Source organism: Leuresthes tenuis, unplaced genomic scaffold, assembly GCF_036924035.1.
Source record: "Leuresthes tenuis unplaced genomic scaffold, fLeuTen1.0.hap1 SCAF_7, whole genome shotgun sequence".
Classification (NCBI taxonomy): Eukaryota; Metazoa; Chordata; class Actinopteri; order Atheriniformes; family Atherinopsidae; genus Leuresthes; species Leuresthes tenuis.
In genome coordinates this window covers 14773099-14797028 of record NW_027325361.1, presented here as the reverse complement: position 1 = coordinate 14797028, position 23930 = coordinate 14773099, and the positions used below count along the sequence as shown (strand labels likewise).

General features: G+C 40.1%; 1 protein-coding gene across 1 annotated transcript; it reads left to right on the top strand.

Annotated features, from left to right (window-relative positions):
- Positions 1 to 7382: 7382 nt before the first annotated feature.
- LOC140311869 (guanine nucleotide-binding protein subunit beta-4) lies at positions 7383 to 21187 on the top strand. The gene is made up of 10 exons (XM_072389455.1): positions 7383 to 7601; positions 12664 to 12861; positions 13196 to 13234; positions 13552 to 13658; positions 15513 to 15576; positions 16336 to 16498; positions 16972 to 17038; positions 17379 to 17580; positions 17880 to 18096; positions 18838 to 21187. The coding sequence occupies exons 2-10, from the start codon at positions 12805 to 12807 to the stop codon at positions 18942 to 18944; spliced, it is 1023 nt and encodes a 340-aa protein (XP_072245556.1). The 5' UTR covers positions 7383 to 7601; positions 12664 to 12804; the 3' UTR covers positions 18945 to 21187.
- Positions 21188 to 23930: the final 2743 nt, after the last annotated feature.

Genomic DNA, 23930 nt, shown 5'->3' with positions numbered 1-23930 from the left:
TTGCAGTGGACAGTATTTATTTATTTGAAGATCCTGACAGACTATACGAAGCCACTGTTTATGAAATTTACCACATGAAACAATGGCTACTTCAGCCAGCTCTCAGAAATTGTGGATTTAGATAGATAGTCTATGAAATCATTTGGATTTTAAGTCGGATATGGTACTAGATTTTGTATTAATTCCCATACTTTTCCCTGCCCTTTCTGAAAATTGGTGCTGGAAATAATTAAAGAATATTTTTAAAAAAAACTCAAAGACAACCAGGTAAATGGGTGCGAGAGTTGCATCCAAAGAGGGACATCGTGTTAATACAACCTCTCAGCAAATAATTAGAAGATGTGAAGAAAACACATAAACCTACAATGCATCAGAACTTTATAGATATTAGTAGCTAAGCTAGCTAAGCTAAACGAACATTAACTGTATTGGAGACTAATAACAGTTTGGTTGTAGTTGTTGACCACTGCTGTTATTAAGTGGACATATTGGAAATATGAGCTTTGCTTGTGGCTATTAAAAACAAAGAGATTTTTGCTTAAAGGGATTGATTCAGTCAAAGTATAGTGATTGCAGGCAGGTGCCCTTTCAAATAAGCTGTATTTATGCTAGATTCATTCACACATGACCAAAGACATGGAACATGGAATAACTGTAAAATTAACCTATACTTCATCTTAGAATATATGACAACCATGAACTATATCTTTAATGATGACCAGAAGTTATATTTGATGAAAAAAATACATATATTCTGAAAGTTTGGACACACCCACTCATTCATCTCACTCAAGACAAGCTGTCCAAGAAAGCTAATAAACTACACAATTACAGAAAACCTAACAAACTTATTCCTATTTTATTTCGGAGCTCTGTTGAACTCTAAATCCTAGTTGTTTTTTTTCACTCTGCCGGTGATGACGGATGCAGCGATTTTTTTTTGGTTTTAGTTTTTTGTTTCTTCTGTAATAAGAAAGCTTTGAGTCTCCATAATGGCAAGGACTCGCTTCCTTGGCCTTTATTCAGTTCATTTAGTTTAATATTTTAAATTCTTGCAAGAATTGATTCTATAAAACGTAGCTGCATCACATTATTTGTGATGGTTAAGGTGAGTGTTTGGTATTCTGATGAAAAGATAAAAGAGATACATTAGTGATTACTTGACCATGCAGCTACCCCGGAATAATTATTTCAGATGGTAGCGTGCAGTTTCCGTATCTTATTTAGTCATTTCTTTAACAGTAATGTAGAAATCAGCTCTGTCCCTTTAATGAAAATACTACTCCATCTCCCAACCTCGGTGGCCAACCCCATATGCTCACCCTCCCACTCCGCAGCTCTCCACCTCATACTCCTGCTCTGCCTTTCTCTCCATTTACTGCTTCTCCTAGCAGCATCTACACTCACTGCTGAAAGGAAGAAGTGAAACCACAGCGCTGTGTGCGACTCATAATCCATGCCATTTAGGACGTATGCAGAAAACGCCCACTTCCCCTGCAACTCCTCTGCGCTGGAAGAAGGTAGAAAAGCTTTAATTGTTTTTTTTTAAATATATTTGGGTTGTTTGGGGATTTATCTTCTTTTTTTAATCAACACAGTAGTTTTCATGTGATGTTATTCATCTGTGATGTTCTGCTACAGCATCACAACAGCCAGACTAACGCGTTACATTTAGATAAAAGTATCCAAATTAACATTCCTCCTGTTTGGAAAAATACATTTCGACAAATCCGGAGAGCATTGTTTCTGGTTATGAGGTATTTACTTGAAAGTGAAACTTCAGTTAAAACAGATAAAAGATTCGTAGATCTTAAAACAGTTTAACAGCAACTGCAGGACTATCAGAGGAACGCTGTGTAACTGTGGCATTTTAGGTGAGCTTGTCAAACTCATCTGTAAAGGGTTGTATTTGGTTTTCAGGCAGCTGGGAGGTAACACCTTGGTCTTATCTCACGTTCACAACCTGTGGTGCACCAAAATGTCAAGTAAAATAATTATGGGCTCGTGGTAATAAATTAATAATCATCTGGTATCATAGTGGCGCAGCTGTGATGGGAGGCATTTGAAAAGGGTGGCATTAGCACACCAGGGTTGTTCCTCACTTCCTTTAATTTTCCCCCTCCCGAGACATAGCTTGTGCGATTCACTTCTTAAGAAACTCGGAGCATGTCAGTTCATGCTTTTTGACGCTCACTGTACCCCTGGTTTACAGAAGTGTCTGGGATTCCCCTAAACTGAAACAATCTCACTTCTTCACTTTGCACATTTCCTCTGCAGCTTCTCCCTGAAACAAAAGCTCCACTTCACTGACGCCCTCATTCAGACGTTAAACCGACGTTTTGTCAAATTTTGCACGACAGATTTTTGATTTTTTTTTCTCCAAAGGAACACATGATACGATAGACACTGCCTCCAGTTTTACAATGTAATTTCAACACATGCCAGCATGAAAATGTGTTTTTTTATATAAACTACATATATATTTGTGCTGATATGGGTAGGTTAGTCATTCTGTTTAAAATAATGTACGCACACAAGACTTCAGAATTGTTGCTCGACCAAAAAAAGTATTACCCCGAAAGTTATCATGATAACAATTATGAGCAGGTGTCGCAGCATCTACTTAAAACTTCTTTGTAGCATGTTCATGCTTCTGTCTCACTCTTGTCACGTTGTGCAGCAGCTGTAGTCGAAACAAACCCGACTCTATGTCCTGCAGCATTATCGCAGAAATGATGAGGGCTCTTCACCAAGCTGCCGCTGTGATAGTCTCTCATGGACCAACAATAGCACCGAGATTAGACAAGAACTCAGCACAGGGGCAGAGTAAACCGCTTGTAGTTGTAGTGCTGGTCCAAATTATTGGCACACAAACTTTTAAGCACGATGAAGATCCTTCAGAAATAAATAGCAACCAAGCAGTTCTGCCAAGATGTAGAAAAAACCTTTGAACATTTGGTGATAAGAAGGCGAACACGAAATGCACCCATTTATCGCCATCTTTCACTAAGAGGAGAGTGTAGAAAACATAGATGGCAGATTTCAGCTCTCGCGCAGGTTTCAAATGGATTTAGATGAGGGGCTATTGATGAACGGTTTCATGACTTACATCAGAGAGTCCAAATCAGAGTTGAACCGAGGCTACTGTGGCAAAGATTTTTGGTTACATCAGGTACGCACTCAACTCAGTGAGCCACAGGTCACTCCTCTTTTAAATTGCTCCTTTGCACCATCATATATTTGCTTCAGGTTTGTTATACTGCTGAAATACCCAACACCTTTACAGGAAATCTGATTTGCTGATTTTCTAAATACCTTGCTAACCTTATGATTTAATCACTTCTTTATTCTCAACAGTTCGAGTACCATCGGCAGCAAAGTAGCATCACAGTGTGATAGAACCTCCACTGTATGTGTAGTGCAGGCGTTTTTTTTTTTACATGTATGGTCTTCGTGCCAAACTCATGAACTGTATCCTCTGTTGTGGTTTCCTGTGTTCACAGAACATCATTCCAAAAACAGAGGGCATTTGCATTTTGCATTAGGATTGCCTTCTTATGCCTATCTTTCAAAAGTGTTGTCTTTTTCGCTCACTATTCCAGAATTTTCCAGGTCAACATACCTCTTTACATGTGATTGTTTTCATTGAGTTTTATCTTAGCGCTACATCCTGCAAAACCTCTATACAACTTTATGACATTTAAACCTGATGACATTTTTGAACCGTTGAAACAGGAATTTCAAGATCTTTTGCAACTGCTCTGACTTTTTTCTTTCGTTTGCTCTCTTTTTCCTTCTTTTTTTTCATGTTTGCCATTGTAAAAATGGCTGTGTGAATGCTTATGATTAAGCCAAAGATCTGTTTTTTTATATATATATATTTTGCTATGAAGAAATAATGCATTCTTTCCCACGATGGGGAAACAACTATTACTGTCCAATAATGAAAAAAAAAATAGTCTGACTCAAGATGGATCATTTTCAAGAAGACCAGCCCAGCTGTGCCAGTCAACAATTACAATCTGAAACTGAAATCTATTTTCTTCATCACAAAGATGGGGAGGGGGAGAACTGGTATTTTAAGTCACTTTGCGCACTTCAAGAGGACCCTTTTTTCAATATCCATTATGCATAGCAGCTCTGGCTCTCCCTGGTATTTCTCCTACCTTCTTGACGTCAGTTGCCATTTGTGAGGGTTACCCTGGCAACGGCCAGCCTCCCCGGGAGATGTCTAGTGGATAAGACAGCCCCGATAAAGCCTTTTAAGGTTCTACTGTTGCTACACCTTTTAATTGCCTCTAATACAGTGTAAGTATGATATGGGGTTTGTGAGGGTGTGTTGCCGCATGTGGGCAAGAAATGGGAGCATGCAGGTAAAAATGCGCCTTTAGAAGCTGCTTCAGATTGATGTCCCAGTATCTCCACTTGATTTGATCACCCGCATACTGGGATAATCTTTAAGCGTCTTTTGAAACTGAATTGGACATGATAGCTCCATTTTTGACGACTGTTCGCTTTGGCCATCTGAAACACAAAAAACACAAGTGTGCTTCCCATTTTTACAACATGGCATTGTAGTATTAATATGCTAAGACAAGATCCAGCTAACTGAAATGCCTCAAGAGAACATGTGTTTATTAAATAATACTGAAAGCATTGTGTGGGTTATTCATGTTAACCATTAAACCCTAAATCCCCATTTGGCTTGCAAACTTGTCCATGGACATGTTATCTTTTTTTTTTATTTGCATTTATGCAAAAACATCAGCTTACAAGCAGTAGGATAAAGAAAACATAAGCAACCTGTTTATAACTTTGGGGTGGATTCTGGTGAGAAACAAATGGATAGGTCAGCATGAGATGTTTTTACTGAACCACCCTCACATTCAAATGATGTAATTCATTTGCATGACTGTTATTGTTCATTGAGCTATGCTACTTATGCGCTACCAATGCTGGATTTGCATTGATGCAAAATTGTCTCTCACGCAGGCAACAATACAGTTGTGTTACTGTACACGATACCTGTTTCAGGCTCCAGGATGCTATTTATAGCCTCACCGACATGTGTGACTTTCCTTTTTTTCAGACACCAGGCTATTGATGTGCTATTTTTACAGTGTCAATTTGCTTCCTCCCTTCCCTCTTGGTTGCCAGGCAATGGACCAAGGGACCTGATTGGCCAAGGATGTGCTTTTGGACACGCTGACTGTGATTCTCAGCTGGCTAATGAATTTGTTCAGAGAGGATAAGACCTGACACCTTCTTAGTGTTTTCCCCCTCAAATAGTAGAATGACTCTCTGGCTCAAAAAGCTAAAAACACTACACTTACAGTTCACTAACTCAGAGTTTAGTTATCCTCAAAACAAACAAGTTTCGTTGTAGCAAAGTGACTGTTGTGTAATTAGTAGAACATTTTTCTGAGGAACCTCAGGCATGACCTGACAAAAAGCTAAAAGTAACCGAGTATTACGTTGTCTTTAAAACAAGTTGTGGCAAAAACCTGCTTATTCTGCGCTATTCTGAGTAAAAAATAAAGATAACAAAAAATACATAAATAAATAGAAACTACATTTTGATTTATTATGATGTGGCATTTGTGTTTTCCAGTTTCTCTGTAGCCATTCCAGTGAACTGTATAACAGCAGAATAAGAGTTTTCTCAATTCCCAAAGCAATATTTTATGAATGAATGAACACATTCTGTTTTTACAATATATTGTCACTTAACAATAGCCCGTTTCCAGTTTCCACTGATGATCATTGGAAATGAAAGAAAAACAAAACCCCAGCTGCACTGACGACAAAACAACCACAACATACTGTCTCCCTCTGCTATCGTGTTAATTCTAATCCTCATAATCTGTTTAGAGGGAAATTGGTCTGACACACCTAAACTACTGCTGTGTCAGTGAATTCAATTAGACTTAATCTGACCCCATACCTCTCCGAAAGGAAACCAAGGGCTGGGAAACTTTCATCCTCCCTCCATTGATTCTGGCTCGTGCAGAGATATGGAAAAGCCTATCCCACTGCTCCCTTTCATTGGCCCCATTAAAAATTCATCTTGTCCTAATGGTGAGAGATCCTTTTCAATGAGCCCACTGCAGGCTAACCACGGTGTGCCGGGTGAGACATGGCACAGGTGTCTTTTGGCACAATACAAATCTTGACATTTGAATTGATGTTTTAGATGTTTACTACGAAAGCTAACTGATTAGTCTGTTTTATTCTTTGGCTTTGTTATTGAGTTACCTTCTAATAATGAGCTAACATAATCATCTGTCTTAATTTTTCTTGGTACATTGTGACTCTTGTTGATTATTTCAACAGTTATAATTTTTATCCATAAAGTGTGACACATTTCTGTTACAAGTTCCTTCAGCCATTGAGGCCATTTAAAGATTTTTGATTCAAAACCCATAAGGTTTTTCTTTATGTCAGAAACCAAATAAAATAAAAAGAAAGTTTGAGCGGCTAGAAGCAGATATATTTGATTTAGTTTTGCCATTTTTTGCCGGTAAACTTACACACGTTTGACTAAAGCAATACACAAATTTATCAAATTTACTAAATTTACAGTTTTGTGATTGTTATAACCCTTTTTTAAGCTGTTACACTTAATTTCCAAATTGATGAGTTGGCCAGATAATCGTGACACTTTCGCTGTGCCAAGAATGGAATCTGCATCTCTACCAGAATTATTTGGCTTTTTCAAGATACAAATCCTGACAGCTACATTTCAGTATGCATAAACTTAAAATAGAAATGGATCTTCAAAGTTATCTTTTTATATCACATTATGCACCTGCTTGTACACAGTTTGAGCTTTTGATGTGTTATATAAAATATATAAAATACATATAAGGATACATCTAACTTGTCTCGGATGTTCATAAATGGAGTACCCTACTTTAAAATATAATTTCCTCTCCTAAAGCTTCTGATAGTGGAGTTTCAAAACAGTGAATTTTGGTATAAAATATAACTGGTATATAAAGGAAATAAAAGAGAGGAGTTTGGTTATGAAAATCTCAGGTGAGCTCTAGTTTTATCACTGTGACTAGGACTTTACACTATTATAACAAGCTTTACAGGTCTAATATTTGTTTCCTGTATCCCATTCGGTTCACTTTTGTTGAGGGGTTGACAGACCGTACCATTTCGCCCGTAGGGTAGACGATCAGTTTCTAACATTTCACAAGCATGTTAAGCATGAAAATTAAACTATTGTTAGCGATTTATTTGAAGTATTGACACAAAAATAAACATGTTTATTAAATGATTTATATATTACAAGTTACTGTATTTGCTAGAAAATGAAAACATACATTCGTCCGCTACCACGCACCCCTCTGGGTAGGCTGTTGCCATGTTCCCACTTTCATGGGTGTGGTGATTAGCTTGCTTGGTGAAAATTTTAGTCAAATCCGACACGAGTAGTCCTCTCCTCTGGCTATTTAAGCTAGTTAAATTCTCTTAAAAATTTCTCGGCATCTGCTTCAATCTTTCTCACAGCTGATAACATGATTGTCGTGTGAAAACGGATCGGCGTGACTCGGATTGGAAGGACAGACTGAGCCAAAAAAAGCCTGTTTCAGGTAAGGACGTACAGTTTATCTTGGTATTTTTGTGGCTGTAAGAGTATTTCCTGCTTTGCTCATGTCGGGTTTATTTTGTTTTACTCTGTGGATGAGATGCGAATATATCCGGGAGCCTGAAACTGTCTGGCAGCAGCGGTTTGGCTGTTGAAACAACTGTTCCTTGGCTACTTATGCCTCAATGCCGTTTTTCCTCTTAAGCAAAGCTTCCCACTGCTTAAAATCCACCGCTATCCAAACGGGGCCTTTAACAGGCTGTCAAATGACTCGGGCGGAACTACGGGGACAAAACCTGTTACTAGTTGATGTTTACTCTCGCGTTTTTCTATTTAAGAAACCAAATTCGATCGTTTTCTGGTTGCAAAAGCCTATTCCTGCATAGCTTTTTTTTTTTCTTTTGTATTAAATATTCATGACAGTCCGCCCTCAACCGAGCATCAACTGGCAGCGTGACGAGGCGCGAGATCCTGCAATTTGTAGCTTGCATCAGAAACGTACCTCGAGTCATCTTTTCATGAAGATCAACACTCTGATTTTCTACAGTCTCTCAATATGTTGTAACTGATGGTTTCCTGGTCGACAGTCAGTGTGTAGGTACAGTGATTAGGCCATCATCCTGCTGGTTAATACTGATCCACAGGTGTTAGTAGTTTTGTACACCATAAAATGTCTTCTTAAGCAAATATAAGGCTTAAACGCATGTAATTAAAGTCAGATGTAACACTGGAATAATGGGGCAGGCATAACCTGCATCGTTCTTCTAGATTAGATGCAGAAAGTGATACAAATCAATTGTACATATTTTAGAAGCTGAATCAGTCAGCTCATTTTGGAAAAGAAAATATTAGCAATAGCTGACATGACTGTTTAATTATAGATAAAACGCCCTGTTGGGCTAAAATGTGAATTTGTGATTAGTATGAGTCTCTCCGAAGTGAGGATTTTCTCTTGAAATAAATAAATTTTGGTCTTGGATTGTTGCTTGGAGTAGTCTGAACATGTTATACAAAGCTTTTGCGAGGTGTCACTTGTACATTAAAATGTTGTGGGTTATTTGAACTAAACTATTTCTCAAAATTCATGGTTAAACTCTTTTTTTTTTTTTTTTTTTTTTTTTTTTAATTAGATTAATGGACAGTGAAAATCATCAGGGCTCAGTCCAATACTCCGATTGGATTCAAGTGAAAATATTTCACAATATTCTGATGTAGAATATTGGACGTAATCCTATTATGTCAGTGTGCCCTGGGCTTTGGCCATACTGTAATAAATTCACCGTATCTACGTTTGACTTTGTTCCTAGGTGTACCGTCATAATATGCTCATTATGGGGAAAGTCTTACAAATGGGTTCCTCATTGAGATCAATGATTCTTAACACATTTACCAACTAAATGACATCATCGTTTTTGCATAAACGCTCTTTAAAGTTTATGGGGCACAGCGGAACACCTGGCTCTGCATTATTGTTGAAACTGTTTCAGGTGTTGATTCACATTCGTGTTGCTGCATGTAGTTTACTGGAGCTGTTGAATTGTGTATCATACACAGACGTGCCTCAGTAATCCAGCCTCCCTCGCCAACTAGATACGGTGGACGAAATACTAGGAACAACTATCGGTGGTGTGTGTGCGTGCGCCGTCAATATCATGAAAATGATTTCCGCTGTGATACCCAGCCCTTGTGTATGATATCCTGAAACTGTTCGTTTTCTGTTATCAGTTGCACGATTACGCTTCAGCTGTACCACACTAGAACTTGTGCGGTTGCACTAAAATCCCAACTAAGAGGAGTGTAATTCTGTAACGGTGTGGTATAGGTGGGGTGAAACGTGACTCAAGTAGGTCAAACAGTCATTGCAGTAATGACGGGCAAAATCAACCAATGGTCCAAACGGTGGTTAATAGGAAGTCAAGTGTTCAATCCTCAGTGTTGTAATTATCTATACATTAAGGGCATGATAGGAATTTTTGTCAGCTGAGCAAAAGGAAGACATGTGGCCTTTTCCCTTACTGGAATACTGACAAGTATTTCCTCCATTCTCTAGATGTTTGGAATAGTCATTGGGTCACCTGAACAAGTTCACACCTGGTGGAGTTGCCTTGCTGCGTTTAGTTTCACAATCGCCAATCTATAGCGAGTTTTCTGGTCAGTTTGTAGGGCCACTGATGTAAGACTAGAGGTATAAGTTTGCTAAACAACATTAGAAAACTGATCTAATGAATCATGGGCATATAAACTCTACTTTTGTAGAGTTTATCATTAAAAACGTAACAGCTGATGAGGAGATGTGTGGAATCTGATACTGGCTGAAGACGAGGGAGACAAGCAAATTCGCTGCCTCGCTCCGTTTGACAGCGGAGGGGAAATTTCCACTCATGTAAATATATTATGAGGGAGGAAAACATGCTGAAAGAGCGGATTTACTATTTAAAACTTTTATAAATGTCCCCTTGATTTGTGACTACTTGTTTCAAGCTTTTAGATTTTGATTTTCTTTATGGTATCATGGACCATTTTACTCCAGACCTGGTTGCTGAAAGTGGTAACTCCTTCGCTTCCTGGTCATTTCTTTTTCTTTTGGCCTTTGAACCAGAGCATTGGAGGCAGATGTACATGGATTCGTAAAGGATGTGTCTTAGAGGGAAGCTCTTACCTGATAATTCATTAGTATGAACTAAGTTTGTGTTAAATGTGAAGCCAGTCCTCTGGAGTGCTTGCCGTGCTGTTGCAAAAGCTGTGATTGAGCATGAACATATGATAAATCAACGGGAACATCGATTGCATCTCATTTCAGAAATGTTTATTGGTAATTTGTTACTATGCAAACATATTAAAGCATACAGGGAAGAAGTTGGAGATTTCTCTGTGCTTCCTTCTCTCTCTACATTCCTGATCGTAAGCGGGACAAAATGTAAAAATGAACGTCTGCATGCTTCACTCATGCGAAATGCACAAGTTAGCCTTGATTAAAATTGAATTAGAAAAATTGTGCAACTGCAGCCAATGAAATATTGACAATTGATTTCAAACGATATATATAAAATGGAAAAAAATCGTTTCTAAATACTATTTTCCTCAAACAAATTGATACTCTAGGATGTAACTACTGATTATGATTTCATCTGACAAGTATTTGCTTTTACTGTTAAATAAAAGTGTAATAGAACTCCACATTATAAATGATAAATTGCTTTATAAAAGATAAAGATTGTAAGGGTGCCTGTGTTTCCGTATGTCTTGAGCATCCACGGTTTGATGGGGGCGGTCTTTGTCGCAGTTCAGGTACAGTGGTCTTGTGTTGGCTGCTGGCAGCACCAGACTGAACTGGTTGGATGTTGTCAGCAGCAGAGCATTAGCAACTGGAGCCTCCTGTGGCCTGTTGCAAAGACTCAGCTGTGGCCGTGCCAAGCATCCCTATCTACTGTAGCTGGCAGCCGCATGCTATACAATGGACCGCTCCGGCACACAGCTCTGCCTTTGTCGCCCCAATCCTGTGCAGCGCGCTGGGCCTTTGTTGGCTGGTTGCATGACTCAAGGCACACAACTAGAGAAACGACGCAAATGCACACAATGAGGTTTAAAAATGATAAAATTTTAAAGGTAAACTACAACTGGCACTCTTCTAGTGACCACTTGTATTTTTAACAAATTCTTTTATCTGCCAATGGTTGACTCAACGGTTCTGTTTTGCTTGATATTTCGTTTCAAAATGTGAGCAAGTCTGTTCTTGTGGCTCTTGCACAAATTCACTTTTCAGATTTCTGCAAACTGATTGAGCTACCCTCAGTGTATTTTATCCACCACCATTTATGAATGACTTTGTCTGGCGTTCTGTTGTATTTCAGAGCATATGACGCGGACTGACAACATTTGAGCGTTGAGGGTCATATTGAGTGTTTTGTCGTCTGCTCGTCGTCCTGCGCAACGTGGCAGAATTCAAAGGCATACGGCGTTCTAGATCCATGTCATAGAGCAGTTGCACATCACACGCTTGGAGCCTCTCTTCAAGCGGGTTGCGTCAGCTACATGTAGAGGAGATTGTGACGTCACTCCTGGGCAGCTGAAAGCATTGCAATGCCTCATTACTGTCAAAGACCCCTTTGGAGGAGACAAATGAGTCCACAATGGCCAGTCCATTGCATCCTCACTGTCAGTGGAGTAGCAGAGGCGTGGTTTCAACTAACTGAGCTCAGAATTTAAAGAGAAGCTCTCTGTCCAGATGGATATCTTTAAAAAGGAAATTGGAGCAACATAAACATCACATCAATACCTTAGATTTCTTATTTCAAATGCAAAAAAACTGATGATAAAGCATGAAAGCGTTTTCTTTGCATTCAACTGTTTTCCTGCGGAGAGGACAGGCTGAACGCTGTCTAATTGTTGAATTATAGAAAATGGAACTGAAAATTTAATCTCAGAGGGTTGGACTTCTGGACTGCAGACTGTAAAACACTGTGGAAAATCAGGAGGGGTGGGGGGCGGTCCAAACATTTCTGAGGAGTGTCTAAGTGCTCTGTGACCCACATACAGGCTCCCCAAGGTAAAGGAAGTGGTAACTGGCACGTGCATACACACTCACACATGCATTTGAAAACAAATGCTCATTCTGACGAGCTTAATTCAGACGCGTACGCTCCCATGATGTGCACACTTCCCTATAAACATATGCACATATGTTTTCTCTTTCATTGAGACTTATTGTCTGATAAACTTTCCAGATCTGCCTACAGTACATGGCAGAGGCTAATTCAGCACACGCACACAAGGATGTGGGCCGAGCAAACAGCGCAGTGCAACAACACAAAAGGCTGATTGAGTGAGGAAAGGTCAGGGCCTAGTTCAGATGGCCTTTTGAACCACACCGAGGGTGTTTGAAGAGCCAGACCACCCTCCAAGCCACCACCCAGTCTCACCATTCCCCTGATGGGTCTGTGCGGCAGTGGTGTCCCGTCGCATCCGCTCCCAAACAGGATACCTATGTTTGTCTGATGGAAGCGTTCCCATCCTTATCTATCTGTCTGGCCGTTGAACTTAATAGCATTTCTATCTCTGTCTTGCAGGTGTCCACTAGTAAAGTGTGGGTGTGTGTGCGGGCGCGTGTGTGTGAGTGAGTGTGTGTGTGCGTGCGTGAAGGCACGTGTGTTTTTCTCGGCCCAACCGGCATTTGGAGCAGTGTGATCTGAACACATCTCGGAGGGACAATGAGTGAGCTGGAACAGTTGCGGCAGGAAGCCGAACAACTACGCAATCAGATCCGGGTAGGTTTTTTTTTTTTTTTTTAGGTTTTTTTTTAAAATCTATTTTAAAACGCACATACAACTACATAAATAAACATGTATAACTTGACGGCTTCCTCCAACTTTCTGCAAAACTTAGATTCAGAAAATTGATGTGACAATGTTTTTAATATTACCACAGAGGAGATTTTGTTCTCTTGATAAGTCGTCTATCATGGGAAATGTGAATGTGTACAAATGCACTTCTTTCTTCAATTGATCTTGTCTGTCTTTGTGTTCACATGCCGTAATGAGAGAATAGACTCAAATTTGTCCCTGATGACAACAACATTTGTTGGTTTCTGTCTTGTTGCAGGATGCCAGGAAAGCCTGCAATGACTCCACTCTTTCACAGGTAAGAGAGACTATTCTCTAAACCTGAAGATTATTGGGATATATATTTATGTCAGTTTTTTCCATCACTCGTTGCAATTCTGTAGCTTGGACTCTCCTCTTAACAGGTTTTGAAATAGACTTCAGCTCTCTGTATATACAAATGTGTTATTACTACATCCATATAGATATTCCACAGATGATATGTGTGGGCTTCATTATCATGCATGTTTTTTGTTTTATTGTTTTTACCTTATTACATTTGCCTGTTTTGCAGCCTCAGCTCGTGTCCATTTGTGATAAGTGTAGCCGCTGACGCCTCTTCCTGTGTTTTGGCAGATCACAGCTGGTCTGGACTCAGTGGGCCGGATACAGATGCGGACACGACGCACTCTCAGGGGCCACCTGGCCAAGATCTATGCAATGCACTGGGGGAGCGATTCCAGGTAGTTTGGTGTTATCGCACGGACCACACAATCAGAAACTTATGAGCCGGATTTAAAAGGAATTAGTTTTTCCTTTTTCTGTATTTATGTGTTGTGGATGTTATTTACTTTCTTATTTTTTTTATTTTGTAAAAAGGCCAGAAAACCTGCTCTTAAAACATGTTGCAAAGCCGCGAAGAAGCAAAAGCTTGTCAGTTTATCAGATTTTTTTTTTGTCACAAAACGTTTTTTTTCTTCTCTTTAGCGATGTTTTTGTCTGGTAAAGAGGTAGCTCATGTATGTTTGCTGGCTCTGTGTCTTTTGTCTTTCCAGTCCCCAAACACACTTTAGCCAGTCCATTAATTTCAACTTAAAAAAGAACAAAGACATTAATTCCTTGTGCCGTTGGCATACTTTGGGTTCTGGTCTGTTTGTTAGGGCAGGTGCATGTATGCCAAGGATGGGTAATAAAATCCCACTGAGGTCTAATGGCCTAGAGATTTAACAGGATAACCACATGCTGTGTTAATGTCTGTCTTAGACAGGTTCTCTTCACACTCCTGAATGAAGTACAGCTAAACTTGATTTATATCTTTCATCACTGGTACTGAAGCCTTTCGTTTTCTGTGTTTAATATGTGTGTCACTCTTTCTTTCTCTCTATCCATCTGTCTCCCAATGCAATGCACTGGGTCAGTGACGGCAGTCCCAGGTGTGGGGCTAAACTACTATCTGTACTACTTCTACTACTACTCTCCTACTAATATGACTAATATCACCCCAAATGACTGTCACTACTGCTATCACTCTGCATCTGAGCACTAGTACTGTTATTTCTCCCCACTTATGAGCACAGTGAGCGATATTTGCCCGACACGGAGACAGACAGCCACACCAGCTTATTTTCTTAAAGATGCAGTTTTTAAGATCTCAGATTTTGACAGCTGTTGTAGTTAATGAAAGTCCATTAAACAAGGCTTTCCAGATTGCAAATGTGATCTTACAGACTGCTTTTTTAACGGTTTGCTGCAGTTGTGAGCAACGGGATGGCATGAAGAATTAACAGTTAAGATTGTATTTCACCCTAAGTTTGCATGCAAGTGCACTAATCTCGATCTATTGGATAAAAGCAAATTGTGTTTTTGCAAGGACAATTTATTTTTTTTTATTATTATAAGAGTTTTACCAACTAAAATCTCTTGAGTCTTGCGCTGGTAGCTGATTTTCAATCCTTCTTACTCTTTCGGTTGTGGGTGTGCCCAGCACCCTCGAGGTGACCCTGCAGGAGGCCAGTGTTTGTTTTGTATACATCCACTGACATTTAGCACGATGGCTCTCCTCTTCATTGTAGTGCAGCCCCATCAAACCACTTCCTGTCCCTGGAGAGACGGAAACACCCCATCAGGATGGGAAGGAGGGGTTCCAGCTGTTTCTGCATCTGCGCCATCTACAACCCTCACTCTGTCGTTCTGCCTTTCTTTTTCTCGCGGTCCCAGCTTAGCTTCTTTCTGGCGCTTTCCCAGCATGTCGGGCTTCAACCTCCCACATTGGGGACTTTTACATAACTGGGCTAATGAATATTACATAGGGGTGGGACATTAAAGGTAGTTTTTCTGGATGTGGAAACGTCCACCGGGCAAGGGAGAAGGAAAGAAGGTGAAGGGAAATGAGGACTAGGAGAAAGGAGCAGGAAGCTCGTGTTGAATGCTGTTTTGTTTTTTTACACCGGGCACCTTGTAATGACAGTATAGCACAGTAGTTTGTAAGGTGGCTGCGTCTCATTGCTTTTAATAAATCAGATGCATGTAGCTCAGATTTCAAGAGTTTTTCAACTTATGAGCCAAGTGTCATGCTGTTCTGCTTTACTTGTCTCTAGGTTACTTGTCAGTGCCTCACAAGATGGAAAGCTGATCATCTGGGACAGCTACACAACAAATAAGGTGAGATCATTGTTGTGATATGACTGATGATGCATGGAAATCCAACCTGTGCTGCACTGTTCAGGTTTTACTTGAGAATAATTAATATTTCTTTGAAGACTGCCTCTCTTAATCCTCGTGTAGTTCTGAACATTTTCGAGTGGGGGGAAAAGTTGCAATTGTAACCTAAAATATATTGATTTTGAAAAAAGTATGGCCACTGAAAAGCTGCAGTTCCTCTCTTAGCTATTATTTATTCACAAATGTTTCAATCTAAACGGGGTTGTTTGAGCCATCAAGATACTGTCCCTACCAATGTTTAGGCATCCATATTACAAGGAAATGCCACCAGACTGTCCTGGAATGATCTGTAGCACTGATTATTAACTTATTTAGTCTTTACATCCTCTTTGCCATGAGATTATTACATCACAGTGTTAGTTATTGGCATAGATCATCTGCAGCAGCATGACTTTGATAAAAGAAAGAATACATCTTTTATTTGTAGTGCAGCAAAAAAGGTAAACATTTTTTTTTTTCCCCCAGGAACTGACTCATCTAGAAAAGTCTAAAATTTTAAGGAATGCCTTTAACAACTTTTTTTTTGTTGTTGTTACTGGGCCACATATTCGTAAAGAAATCCCAGGTTTTGCAATACAGATCATAGATGAGACACAAACGTTGAATTTGATTTCATGGGCAGTTAAGTTTGCCCAAAAACTTCAGATTAAGTCCTCTTCTCTGTAATAAAGAAACCAATCTGATTCTTGTCCTAATCAGATGCATGCCATCCCATTGCGCTCTTCCTGGGTGATGACGTGTGCTTACGCCCCCTCTGGGAACTATGTGGCCTGCGGAGGTCTGGACAACATCTGCTCCATATACAATCTGAAGACCCGAGAAGGCAACGTGCGTGTCACACGAGAGCTCCCCGGACACACAGGTAGGCATGGGGCTGGCCAAAATATGATGCAAACTAAATGGACTCAGCTGAGCCTCAACATATTGCTTGCTTTTAAATTTTTAATACGCTCCAGTCTAATTTGCTTCTATATTGTTCTACAACCTAAGTTCAACTTTCCATCATGTCTAATTTGGCTGAGTGTACTCAAAGATTTCAGATGAGTGTGTGTCGTTTATTTTTAGACTAAGGGAAGCTGTAAAAGCTGTTGGTTTCCTTTGGAACACCCTGCCTGAAGAGTAAATTTTCTCTATCATTCTTTTTTTTTTTCCCCTACTACAAGTGTGCCTTCCCCTGTTAGAAGAAAAAAAATCTCTATTGATCACAGCAGCAGTGAAGCTTCAGGCATGCTAGGCCACAATATGGGTGGTTAAAGACTTTGGATCATTGCCCAAGGCCAGAGTATGAAGAGCAGCTCTGTCCTTATCTGATATGGATCCTCTGCTTATCTCCAGGTTATTTGTCCTGCTGTCGCTTTTTGGATGACAACCAGATACTAACCAGCTCCGGAGACACCACCTGGTGAGCAGCCACCTTTGTTACAATAATGTAGTTCTCTTCATGATGGAAATATTCCATTTCTACCATAGTTTCAGCCCCAAATGTTGAATTAAAGACGCTCTTTGGTATTATATGAAATGTTTGTGTGTATTCAGCATCAGTCCTTTTACTCTCCTGCAGTTAGACTGAGGCGTAATTCTCCTCAGTAATTCCACTGGAGTTGCAACACTCAATGAATATTGGACATTTCTATCTGATTGATTTTAAGACTATCATGGGGATCTTCAAAGAATTACAAACAGCTTGTTCTGTACACTTGTAGAACTCTGAACATTTTTACAACCCTGTCTCTTTCATGCAGTGCATTGTGGGACATAGAGACGGGCCAGCAGACCACCACCTTCAGCGGCCACACAGGAGACGTGATGAGCTTGTCTCTCAGCCCGGATTACAAGACCTTTGTGTCAGGAGCCTGCGACGCCACCTCCAAGCTGTGGGACATCCGTGATGGCATGTGCAGGCAGTCTTTCACTGGCCATGTGTCCGACATCAACGCCGTCTGCGTGAGTACTGAAGCTTCAGACCCAAGTCAAGAGGACGATGGCGTGATTTATAACGATATGTAAAATTATGATGATGGTTTTTAAACGAAGGGTATTAGTGCTGGGTTTACATTTGTTCGGTTCAATCTTTTTTCACTTGATGCCCTTATTGAGTCTTTCAGGTTTTAGATTGGGGGGCATCTTGAAATAGTATTTTTAACACAAGCGTAGGCCTTGACTTCACCCACGTATTAACTAACAACACCTTCCTTTCCTTTAATTTTTTTTTCTTGCTCGACTAAAAAGCTTTTCTCTTGTAGTTCTTCCCCAATGGGAATGCGTTTGGTACGGGCTCAGATGACGCCACCTGCAGGCTGTTTGACCTACGCGCCGACCAGGAGCTGATGATGTACAGCCACGACAACATTATCTGCGGCATCACTTCCGTGTCCTTCTCTAAGAGCGGCCGCCTTCTCCTAGCCGGCTACGACGACTTTAACTGCAACGTCTGGGACACTCTGAAAGGAGAACGCGCAGGTATGTGAGGTCCGCTTTATAGGTTCCCACAGTTCCATTTGACCAATGTAAGAAGACTGACCGAAAAGGATGTGATGTAGAGCCAATAGAAATATGATACTCCAAAGTTAAGTTAGAAAACTAACTCTACACAAACGTCACAAATTCAATGAGGACGACATGATCTGAGCTTGTGTCACTTAAGTGTTTGTAATTGCTTTTTTTTTTTTTCTTTTTATTTGGTTGATGAATGAGATGCATCATAACTTAACAGTAAACTTAAAACTGTCTTGTCTGTTTTAGGAAAAAAAAACGGCATCATTTGATGTGCCTAAATGGAATATTTGGTCAGTTTGCTCAAGTTCTGTTTGAGAAAATAATCAGTATAAGATTTGATTATGTGGTTCATGAAATACCAGAATGAGGGGAATTTTCTGAATCCAAGTTTGCTGAATTTTGTTCATAAATGGTACTAAAAGCTGCAAATATCCAGAAAAATCCAGGATCCCCATTGAGTGATGGGAGTTTTGCTTGGTGTTTTTTTTTTTTTTTTTTTTTTTTTTTTTTAAGTAGCTTGACAGGAAAGTGGTCAGAAAAAGGCCACAAGCTGGTACTTGAATCCTGGCTGGGTGTGTCAAGAAGCCTAAGCCTCTGTACAAGGAGTGCTCAGCCAGTTGAGCTGTCCAGCTCCCGATTTTGGCTTTTGGGGTGTAGATATTTGTAGACAACCTTTGACTCTGCATTATTTCCTTTCACCTCCAGGAGTGCTAGCAGGCCATGACAACAGAGTGAGCTGCTTAGGAGTAACGGAGGACGGCATGGCTGTGGCCACCGGCTCCTGGGACAGTTTCCTTCGGATCTGGAATTGAACAAACTTTTCGCTTGATGTACTCAATCACTGCCCACCACCTCAGTCTCACAACCCCACTCTACATATCCCATCTCATCTGCTGGGCTGGACCTGAGGGGTGCACGTAGTGTCAGCCAAAACCCTTTTTACCCCCCTCCCCCAGCTCTCCTCACTGCTGGTGACCTCCCCACCTGTGCAAACTCTCTCTGCCTAGTTTTTTTTTTTTTTTTTCACCCAGCTTTCACAGATTGATTACAGAGTAGAGTCGTCCAATCAAAACAAAGTAAGCCTATAAAAGTTCAGAAACCTGACGGATAAGAAGTAGAGGATTTTGCTCGTACCCAGTTCCTTTTCGGGGGCAATAAAGTCATTTGTTGCCATGAAAAACAACATTAGCATCGATGTAAATGTATATATAAAGACAGTATATATGTATAGCATTATGTGTGTATATATGCATCATATATGCATATATAATGTGTATGTATATATTTTTGTAGTTCATTTCCCTTCCTTGAGGTTTTTTTTTTTTTTTTATATAATTTTACGTTTTTATTATACATGAAAATACGCATCGCGACATAAAACCAGAAACGATTATTTTTGATTCGGTTAGAGTGAGATTGAGCAACGAATCTTAATTTATGTAAAAAGTCTGATTTAGAAGTGATTGTGCTTGCTGATTTTTATTTTTTTTATTATTTTTAACTCCAGCTTCACTCACCCGATTACAAAAGATGCAGCATGTAACTCAGAACTACAATTCGGCCAAACTAAGGTTATGTACACATGAATGCGAGTATTTTATTTCTTTTTAAAACTGGGTTTTCCACCTCCCTTCCCATTAAAAGAAGAAAATCGCATCGACTTTTTTTCTACATTATGCCACAGCAGTTTCCTGCATTATTTCAGTGTACGGGTGGAGCAGCTCAGTATAATTCACCTCATTCTCTAAGCTGCTTCACCAACTCAACTCCTTCTGGTCCAAGACCAGTGCATTGGATGTTGGCACCGAGCTCCCTATCATTGGATTGTCGTCTTATGTAGCAGCATACTCCAAAATGGTGTCTGTTTCGTATTGTAATCGACTTTTAACTGAATATTTATGTGCGAACATGTAAAAAGTCCCGTTAGCAATGTTGGCACTGTCCTTATTTTGGCTTAGTTCATCGTTGCCATGAAAACAAAGGTCAAAGCGGTTCATATTTGTGATATTAAGCCAAGGAGATGGCAGCACAAACGCTGACATTGCAAGCCAAAAAGAACATTGTCATTCCACGGATTAACGTGACGATCAGTCGGTGAATATCTTCTCTGAAATGTTCAGTTTCAGTCCCCAAAAACTGTATAATACAATAGGTGCAAACACTACAGAAAAATCCTCAGTGATCAAAATACCCACGCTCGTGTGTACAGGACCTAAACTCACTTTCTTCATTTGCTTGTGTGTCTTAATATTAGGCAGAGGGCATAAATCCACCATCCTGTGCTTCTTGATGTAGCATCATGTGAATGATGGTTTTCTTTTTCGCAACAATCTGGCCCCCTAACATCCTCGACCACGTGTATTTGTTTTGGAAGGAAACTGTGACTGTGATATGAGAAGGAGCCTCTCATCCGACGGGAGGCCTTTAAAGAGTTTTTTTTTTTTTTTTTTCGTTTTTTTTCTTGTCCTGGATCGAGCTTTAACTCCAAAGTAGAAAGTGCCGAAATATAGGCATAAAAACGAAATCTACTATCAGAGGCCCTCTCTTGGCCCCTAGGAAAATGGGCTGTGGTGTGAACGCATAAGGATGCTGAATATCAGAAGACCACGTCCATTTCATGCAAAGCCGCTGCAGAGTGACGTGACGGGCAAACGGAGGTCATTACATCCCCACCCCGAGCCTGCAGAAGTTGAGGAAAGCGTCTGTTGCTGCCCTACCGTGAAACTGCACAGAGAAGGACGAGCCAAACCGAGGCTTTTCTTTCCCTGCGATGCTGCAACTGCAGAGGCGCGTCAGGACATCCTGTCAGGACCATAAAGGAATCTGTCCGCAGCTTCTGTGGACCTGAGAAAAGATGAAGACAGGAAAAAGATGTCTTTTAGAGCTCGCCTTGGCATTGTTTTTGGTTTTTTTTTTCTTCCTTTCCCTACATGAAGGATCAGAGTCCTTTTTGTCATCAGCGAGGTGTGAATTAAGTGACTGCACGAAAACTGAACTGTTAGCCACTCCTAAATCACACCACTGCCACCACAAGACTGTTTATTAAAAAAGAAAAGACGAAAAAAAGAATGGAAGTAAACAAACAAGGTTTTAGATTTAACACTTTCAGCATCTTTTTTTTTTTTTTTTTCTCTCACCAAAAACATGTTATTAACTGTTAATATTTCTAGTGAAGAAGGGTTCACTCAATAGACAGAAATGTACACTTAGCAGAGAGCTAGAAATGCACTCACGAACTAGTAGAAATGTAAACCATTGTGCACATATGACTTATTTACCCATAGAAGTGGTATTTCTGATTTTCAAGTATTTTCTCATCATGTAGCTCAAAATTATTTTGGCTCCCAAAAAGACTTTAAAAAAAAAAAAAAACACACACCCTCATGATGTGTGAGTTGGACCTATTCGTCGGCCGTCTCAGGTGCCTGTCTCTCTAAACCTAAGCGTTTTGAGCCACGTGGGCTGGATAGAGGAAGGTTTCTGCGCCCGCGAGACGCGGCACCGTCTCCATTCTGCCTTATTGTACCATTTATGATAAGAGGGTCATTTTAGAATCGACTACAGTAATGTTTGCATCAAGTGATTCCTCTTATTACACACTGATTAATAAGAGTGCTACTGGTGTTTGTTTTGTTTTATTTCTGGATAGAAGCACATTCTGATATGAGGGAACACTAAAAGAAAAGGAAAAAAAAAACCCACGTGCTTGCAGAAAACGACCACATGCAGCTCCACACTGCTTCTTAAAGCATCACTTTTTAAAAAAAATCTAATTCTGCTCTCTATTACCATGAAGTCTGTCGTACCTAACAGAGTTCAATCATCTGTCAGTGAAACCAATCTTTGGCATACCGTGTTTCTGGTGAACCTTATTTAATGTTTGATCTGCTTCCTCTCGGTTTTCCATTAACAAATTCACCCTGAGAGAATGTTTGACTGTGATAGTTTTTAGCCTGAGAATATCTCTGAGGTGTGTGTGTGTAATTTGTGGATGTAAGTGGATAACTTCTACATTTTAAGTGTTCCGACTTTATTTGTGCCAATGTTATCCACAGACCCCTGACCTGTGAACTGAAAATTAGTCGGTGTAAGGAAAACAAAAAAGGAAGAAAAAAAAAAAAAAAGACTTTCTCATGTAACTCAAGTGCCAATCTTGTCCATTTTCATCAGATAGTCACATCAGTGTCTCATTTTTAAACCCAGTCTGTTGGCTGATCAAACGAGTCAGCTGCTTTTGTCTGATGGTGAGTTGTTGTTTTTTGTTTTTTCTATCCCCAGCTGTCATTTCGCTGACAGGGATCATTAGACTCAAGTTTCTATTTCAGCCAGCAGACACCAGATGTTCACGTGTCTCGCATCCAGATGATGAAACAGATGTTTTTTTTCCTTTTTTTTTTTTTTTTTTAAAAGAGCAGACCATCATCGTTTGCTTTCCGACGGGTCCGAGTTGGAAAATAACTCAAATATTATCTCTGGTTCGTTTAATCAACAGCGCGTTTGTATTGGTTGCCAGGCAACGTACCCTGTTGACCATCGGTGATGATATTTTCTACGCGTTCTTTGTTGTTCCAGATAACGTTCGCCTTTGAATGTCATGTGAAGCAGGTAGAGCTGTGCCGCTTGCCTCTGCGTATTTGCATGTTTTCTGTAAAAGCAGAAGCTGGGGAAACGGCCTCCTCCTAAATATCAGGGTCCAAAAGCTTAGATGCGTCTCCAAACGGGAAACGACTTAAGTCCATAGTAAGATGCCCAGAATACGACTTGTTGACATATCAAACAGAAACACTTCAACGTCAAACTGGATTTTGTTTGGATTTCAACATTTGTGACAGTAAGATGCTATTTGTATCGTTTAGTTACATCGGGGTTAAAATTTCTGCTCATTTGTATCTGAAATCGTGGATCTGATCAGCTTTACCTGGAAATATTTCTGCTTTGAATAATCACCCGAGGTCATTCAGAGAGTGCAGTCTCTACCAAGGCCAGCGCATATCTAAGAGTCGTAATGAGGTGCCGCTGCAGCACCTCCATCAGGTCTCACGATATTTGGCTTTGTGGATTTTGCTTGATCTTGCCGGCAGACACATGAACAAACAGTACAGATGGCGTTTTCTGCTGTCACATTACAGTAAGGATCGGACCCTGTCCATATTGCACATGCAGAAACTGAACAAAAGCATCTTACACCTAGATGTTGTCTGGTACTTTTTTTTTTCTTTCACCCGCTTTAAAGGTTGAATCATATAAACTGCACCCTCACAGCCACACGCGATAGTCCCAGAACTCATTTTAACATTAACGGTTAGAGGAAGCCTTGTATTATATGCTGAGTTTTGTATTATCAGAACCTTTTCCAGCTGCAGCTGTGGAAAATAAAATGATGATTATCACAAAACACCATGGTCCTTAACAGGTGAAAAACGGGGATCGCTCACATTAGGCAGTGATATTCAGCAGGCAAACATCCAGCACTTTAAGAAGCTGGAACCTGGAAAAGAAACACTTCCATGTGCCTGTGCCTGTTCACTCATGCAAGTAGCTCAGTAAACTCAAATCAAGAAAGGTGCTTGATGTCATTGAACTTTGTATCATTGTTGTTTTATCGTATTTTTCCAGATCATTCCCCCATCTATTCAACTGATAATCAGCTTGCCTGATATTACAAAATGTCCACATAGGAAGCCTTTAAGGTGCCAAGTACCAGAGCCTGAATTCGACTTGTCTTTAATCCTTTGAGTGGCAACTTCATGCATGTTTGACACTTGAGTACTTGAGCCGTTTTGGCTTGTGTTGAGCCT

Excerpts from the sequence above, each read along its gene's own strand:
- LOC140311869 (XM_072389455.1), top strand. The coding sequence starts at position 12,805 with ATGAGTGAGCTGGAACAGTTGCGGCAGGAAGCCGAACAACTACGCAAT. Across the intron at positions 12,862-13,195 it reads AACTACGCAATCAGATCCGG|GATGCCAGGAAAGCCTGCAA; the intron begins GTAGGTTTTTTT and ends GTCTTGTTGCAG. Across the intron at positions 16,499-16,971 it reads AGAGCTCCCCGGACACACAG|GTTATTTGTCCTGCTGTCGC; the intron begins GTAGGCATGGGG and ends GCTTATCTCCAG.